The following is a 7266-nucleotide window of genomic DNA, read 5'->3' on the forward strand; positions in this document are numbered from 1 at the left end:
TTCAACCAGAAGAATTTTATTCATCAGAATTAAAACAATTGTACTACCACTTGATATATTGGACGGCAGTCTATGCGGACTGATTTAACTCTAACTCAGAGACAGAAAGTGTAAGCAAAGTCATATTTAGAAATTGCATGAGAAGCAAATACATAAACAGATTCATGAAATTCCAGAACTAAATTTACTGACTCAAACTCCCATCGCTGATTCTATGACCGAATGAGAAACGTCACCAGAGTTCATGGCAAAGAACGCCACTCAGGAGAGCTACATTCTCAACAAACTGGGACGAGACAACGCTATGCCTAATTTCACAGTGGAGGAGAGTGTTTCTCCTTACGGGGATGCACTATCTATTGTCCTCATCTCGGTGACCCTTGGTTTTCTGACACTAGCTACGGTCATAGGAAACCTGTTTGTTATCCTGGCCATCTTACTTGATAAAAACTTGAATAACTTAAGCAACTATCTTGTGCTTTCTTTGGCAGTCGCTGACCTGATGGTAGCATGTCTAGTGATGCCTTTAAGTGCCGTGTATGAGGTCAAACAAGAGTGGCTTTTGGGACAGGAGTTATGTGACGTGTGGACATCGTGCGATGTTCTCTGTTGTACAGCTTCCATCCTTCATCTTCTAGCGATAGCAGTGGATCGTTACTGGGCCATCACGCAGGTGGACTACGCTAGACAGCGAAACGCCAGAAACATCTATCTGATGATAGTCATCGTGTGGGGTGTGGCGCTGGTAGTGTCGGTGGCTCCAATATTCGGATGGAAGGATCCAGATTTCCGACATCGAATCGAAGAACAGAAAAAATGTCTAGTAAGCCAGGATATTGCGTACCAAATATTCGCCACGTGCTTCAGTTTCTATCTGCCTCTTATCTTGATCCTCATCCTGTATTGGAGGATATATCAAGAAGCACGGAAGAGGATTCGACATCGACCAGGCGCAAAAGCAGTGCTATTGATCCAGAAACCACCCCCTCGAAGACTGACTCCCCCTTCTAATAGCGACATCCCCTTGTCGACTAACGAAAGCCTCCCTCCTTCTGCCAACGGAACCGCAACTCCCAAGCAGGGAGGAGGAGGAGTCGGACGTCTCTTACACCTGGCGAAACGGGACAAACGGGAGAAAAAACAGGAATCGGTTGAGGTGAAAAGGGAGAGAAAAGCTGCAAAGACTCTGGCCATCATTACCGGCGTATTTGTTATCTGCTGGCTACCCTTCTTCGTAATCGCCCTGGTGATGCCTCTCTGCTCGTCTTGTGCTCCAAGTCCCTATATTCTTAGCTTGTTTCTCTGGCTGGGTTATGCCAATTCTATTCTCAATCCCATCATCTATACTATCTTCAGTCCGGACTTCAGGAGTGCCTTTAGGCGAATCCTTTGCGGACCCCAGGGCTCTCCCAGGCCAACGGTGTAACATCATCCCATCTCTGTGAATTTTAAGGATCGCACTGTTGCGTCGCTCAGCCCGTTAGAAATCATCGTAATGGTCTTCATTAATAAATCATGCCCTTGTGTCTCAATGAATGCCGAGAATTCAATGATCAGCAAAGTAGAATAAAGATTCTTCACCTTAGATAAGTAAGTGATGCTTTATCTTTTCTTTAAAAAATATTGATAGTAGTTATTGGATTGTTGTATAGTCTGAAAACTCAAGCGCGTTGGATCCAGAACTGGAATTAAACTCTAAAGCAAATCTCTGGTTCCAGTTAATGATCCAAATGAATTAATTCATGTTGGTTTTATTTCGATCATACAAATTCAGAATCACTTTTCCTTGTTTCGAGATCAAAAAATGGTTTAACTTCAAAAACATTTTAATGGCAGAAAAATTTTATTTTCTGCTTGCAGAGTGAAACAGAAATATTTGAAACCACAAACTATTTACTTAAATTTCTGGAGATGCCTAAAATCTGTTAGGAAGTAATAGACTTTCCATTGCTTCATAACTGCACCAAGAAACATTCCTATTAAGCATGCATGAGCACTTACATCGCAAGATTTTTTATACCATTAAGTTCTTTTTTTCTTTATCGTTGAAAAGCCAGATAACGTCATACAACATCGCATTATCCCTTATGGAATGGGGACGACCGAATGAGTCCAAAGCTACGCATCAGTTGAGAATATAAACTCCTCAGCAAAGCCTGTCTAGCAATTTCTGAGACGTCTCTTCCTAAAGATGATCAGGGGCTGAAATCGCATCTGATTTCAAAGTTAACATATCGCCATATCAACTGTTGACGCATGCTCAGTAACGATTAAGCCCTTTGGGCATTTTCCTCCTAAAAGAAAATCCTATAAGCACGAGAGTCGGAAATCAAAGGCAACTTCTTTTGAACGAAGATAAAGAATTGTGAAGGCTACGGAGCACACAAGATAATGAGGTAGATGTTGGCAAATCACATAGAGGAATGCTGAGCACTCGAGCATAACATATTTCGAATTTTATCTCGAAAAAGGTATCTCAAGAAGGTAAACTTAATTCACAGAATACCGCAGGCCAAATTCTGAGAAAGAGTAGTTTAGAATTATTGACGAAGTTTCTAAAATATTTCAAAACCCTGAAGTACCGCTGTACTGGGTCATATTTACCTGAGTTGACATTTTAAAAAATGGATTATCCCTGAATTTTGACTTCAATCTCCTTAGGTAGAACAGCGTCTGATATAACATTCCGTCGTATATTCAATGCAAATATTTATTTGTTAACATCATCAGATATGGTTCACGTGCTTTAATAACGCAATAATGAAGTTTTAACAATTCTCAAAGCAGAGGATATCAAAAACAACGTTTTTTTTCTTCAATTAAAAATTGTCTATGCGAATATAATAAGCGGGTAAAGCGCTTCATACCAAAAACACCCGCGCCTCTTCCTGTCGATGACTATCTCAAAACGAGCTAATGAAAACGAAGGAGGGGCTGTCACGCTATGCACGACTTTTGTATCCATCTTCGCTAAAGGACACAATAAATCTCGCTGTTCTTTTCTATCATAAAACGATTTTGTAGTGAACTTTATGGGTTCTACTTATTATGCTGAAAGTGGGCGTCATCAAAAAGAGACTTGCTTCAGACAGTTTTTTTTCAAAGTCAATCTAAAAACTGCATTAAACACGCATCAGTCAACTGATGTGTGTTTAATGCAGTCTTATATCTGTGACTCTTCATAGAAATAAAACAACTTTCACATGGAATAGTATTAAATACAGGTAAAAGTCGCCTGTAAAATTTTTAAAATAATTCATTCTATAAGAGGACCTTATGCGAGTTATTTATGCAATTGAAATTACTGCATGTTCAGTAATGATTAGTTCTGGCATTTTTTCTATGATAGAAATCATGTAAAGGGGGGGGGGGGGGGGAGAAGACAGAAATGGAAATGTTGCGGAGCGACTACGATGGTGGGTTGTCCACCAATCAAACACTGTGCCGTTTTCCTGCATTACAGTTTTATGTTGAGAATGATAGACATTAATGGATATATATATATATATATATAATGGAACTTTTTTAAAGCTACTTCAGGATGGGTAGCCTCACACTGCATGATGAAAATCATCTACCTCCTAAAGATATTCACAAACACCAATGACATAGTCGAAGCTGTTGTTGTAGAGCGATGATGCTATATGCCAGCTTTTCAAATTAAATTCACAAAAAATATAAAATGCATTCTACCGTTGAAAAAGAATTTCTCAGGTCGCAGAGGAAGTAATTATGGCTTTGTAAGTATATGTGATGCATAGACATGTACTGATAAAAATATGATACTGAAATTTTTAAGGAAAAACAGAAAAGTCAAAATATCTGCCAGGATATTTTAACGATCGTTGTTAGGTTGCGAACAGAGTAACTAAAAAGGTGTGTTTATTAAATATCCAACGAAATACAGATATTATTCTGTGACGATCTTTGATTCCAAAGATACGAGTCCCTCTGCAAAGGAAGACCCAGAAATCCTCCAGAGGAACTTACGGACACATTCGGATACACACAGTGTCCATTACAACAAAGGGGGGGGGGGGGGGTTGTCATGCACTTAGTGGCTAATGTTTCTCTGCTCTCGGCCAGAAATGAACGGTGGTTCCTCGGGGAAATAAAATAGATTTCTCTTCATGGGGGTGGAGACGTCTCTGGCCTCGGGGAAGGGCACTAACATAATGAATGAACAGTGCGCAAAAGTAACTTTGTTTGCGGCTTGGCATTGTGCCAGTCCGGCATGTAACCTTGTGATGCACGATTGAAGTTCGCGATTGAAACACACAAATAACCAAACGGGTGCTCCCGATAGACCTCCCACACAGAGGACGTGCAATACATTTCGGAAATGGAGAACGAATATGGTGTGGATTAATTGCCATCGTTTAGCCCGAAGCGTGCCGGGTAAAACACACCCCACTGGCTTTGAGCGCCTTTAATGGGATAGATAGAAAAGTCAGCATACTTCGCTCGTGATTTCACAGTGGGGAAACGCAGATTTAACACTCGTTTGATCAGCTGAAATCAGCTGTATTTTTCCGTCATTATTAAACATTAAAATCTCTCGTTAATGGAGTGTCAGGTTCCCGCAGCGTATGCCCCTTACGTTCTTTTAGTTAAGGAGGCCCCGAGGTTGAAAGTTCCATCTGGTGTACCCAAGGGAACGTCAGAATGGTAATGAAACTTGCCAACTTAAAATACGTTAATATGCATTCATTACGATGTAATAGACTCAATGAGAGGAAGTATGCTTAAAAGCCTCGAGACTACTTGAATTTTTATTCGAAGTGGGGAAAAAAATCGTTCTCGGCGTCACTCTTAAGTGGCAATTCATCTTATGGACTTCACTCAATGGAACTGTTTTACCTCAGAGAATCACCACAACGAAAAACTGCAAATGACTTATATACTGAGACATCTGAATGATTTAAATTATTTCTTAGAGGAATGGGGAAAAAAATACATTAAAAGAAATGAAGACAAAAAATGTCCATTTCCTGTTTGTTCAAACTGCCTGCATTTCCTGAGATGTGCACGTTACATAAATGAAAAAAGAAATCTATTCCCAATTTTTGTACAATTTTACGAATTCAATAAACCGACCAAACTTACACACGCATTTTTTGTGAGTTTTACAGTTTTTATGAATTTCATTTCTGTCTCTCTATACTGTATTAATCTAAATGTGCAACTATCATCTATCTTCTAAATATTGTGCTGTATAATTACATGATTTTTGTCGAATGAAATAAATGTATTTGTTTGTTAGTGCCATCTATCGAAAATATTTCGTACTTTTAAAAATGGTTCAATTTTTCTATTATATATTTGGCTATTTGCGAAAGATAGCACTTTACTAAAACTTCTTCCGATCTTTTCACAGCATCTCCTCGTTTTCCGTACCATTACCTGGATAAAAAGAACGGATAGAAGCAAAACTTCTCGCCTCCTTTTTAGATGGTTTCCTTTCTGCATTTTGGCAGACATCCACCGGTGTATCACGAAGGAGAAAAAGGTGACAGCTCTACAAGGAACCGACGGAGATTTCTCTGAGCACAGACCTGTGCACTGATGACATCAATGGCCAACATGTATGAATGCGTTCGCTAATGTGTTTCCCTACAGTGAATGCATGCGTAGGTGCGCGCACCTCGACAAACTGCACTAAAAAGAGGATATCGTCTATCTGATTGACGTGATCTTCCTGTAGCCAAACACCTTCGCCAGAGAAAGACTAGAATAAGTGCCTGTGACGTATTTCATCACCGACCGGTGTCTGTTTCGAAGAAATCATACGTCGACGTGAATATCTGCATCGCTAGATTCGGGGCTGGTCGACTGTCATGTCAGCTTTTATGCAACATCTTTATCAGAGTGCATGCTGTATCATCTTCTGTCTCAATTCGAACTGAAGCTCTTTCGCTGACACCTCAGCAGATTCTATTTTTCTTTCAGTTTCCGTGAAACATCATGTGTACAGATACGTCCAGGTACGAAATAAAAACCATTATCTTTTCCATGATCTTGATTTCTTTATAATTTCTTGACAACATTAGAATTTAATTGGGGGAAGAATTTCCTCTACTTCATATCTGAATATCTTCTTATCACTAAAACATATACGAACCGGAGGACTTTATCCTCTGCGCTACTGTTTCTCTAAAGCACAAAAAACATTCGAGACTCTTTCACCTGGCTCGGTGTAAATTATTCAGAATTTGAAAAGATGCGGAGCCCATTTTTTAAATTTGTAATTTGAGCACGTGATAGCGTACCATAGTGAATAAGTTCCGGGTTTGACAACATAAAAATGTTGGTTGGAGAACAATTTTTAAGGGAGGGAGGGAAGGAAGTTTATTTTCTTCTTGAGAAATGGAAGAATTTAGTACAGAGATGGATATGGCATGGTACGATAGATGAGGTTAGCAGCGAAGAGTTAAACATTGAATGATACGGGAATTTGTTCCGGTAAAAGCTAGCGACGTTTTAGCATAGTTATGCATCCTCAGACAGGCAGAGAAATGGAGAGAAGAAAAATAGGTCACATGTCCCCTGGTTATGAGCGCTGAGTACGCTCTTGTTATAGTCATTTATATTAACACAAACACGAGTCCTGGAACTTATCCACAAAGGTAGATTTTTATTTCCTTCGCACATTCGAAATTGTAAATGCATTTTCGGACAAGGGTTTTGATGCTATTAATTTTGCTAATAGTAAGCAGCTTTTGGTGTAGTTAAAAAACATTTAAAACAACCGAAACACTGGGAAATTTCAAGTGAATAAATTCAAATTTGTACTGTTAACTTTTTACAGTCATGTATTAGCTGGTACAAAGTATTCTGGGATTTGAGCATACGTCTGAAAAGAACCAACTGGTTGTGGAATTTCTAATCCAAAGAATAATAAATGAACAGGCTTTTTGTAGAAAGGTACGAATATTTTCGTCATTAGTTAATAGATTCAAATTTGTACTGTTAACATTTTACAGTACTGTTTCCGTGAAACATGTGTAGAGGTACAAAATTTCAAATTTCCAATATTGTTGTATCAAATTGATGACCTCTGATGGAGAAATTAAATCCGTCACTACCTAAAGACATTCAAAACATCACCCAAGTCTGCAGTAGGATTCGAAGCCACAGCTGATTGGTTGGAGAGCGAAGCGCTATTCGCCAACCAAGCCGGCAGTAGATTCTTCCACTCTTGATAATTCGCTCACGCAATTTCATTTGCGCCTTTCTTTAAATTAACTTGAGCAGATTTGCATCTTT

At 39.2% G+C, this 7266-nt stretch overlaps 1 protein-coding gene across 1 annotated transcript; it reads left to right on the plus strand.

Annotated features, from left to right (window-relative positions):
• The first annotated feature begins 244 nt into the window (after nt 1-244).
• Nucleotides 245-1426, plus strand: LOC150105410 (5-hydroxytryptamine receptor-like). Its single transcript, XM_090393953.1, has one exon. It carries the CDS (start codon nt 245-247, stop codon nt 1424-1426), a length of 1182 nt encoding a protein of 393 aa, XP_090250079.1.
• The last annotated feature ends 5840 nt before the right edge of the window (nt 1427-7266 follow it).

Source organism: Typopeltis vanoorti, chromosome 6 (assembly GCF_054136105.1).
Source record: "Typopeltis vanoorti isolate ZY-2024b chromosome 6, IOZ_Tvanoo_1.0, whole genome shotgun sequence".
NCBI lineage: Eukaryota > Metazoa > Arthropoda > Arachnida > Uropygi > Thelyphonidae > Typopeltis > Typopeltis vanoorti.

Coding starts and splice junctions, on each gene's coding strand:
- LOC150105410 (XM_090393953.1), top strand. CDS start 245: ATGGCAAAGAACGCCACTCAGGAGAGCTACATTCTCAACAAACTGGGA.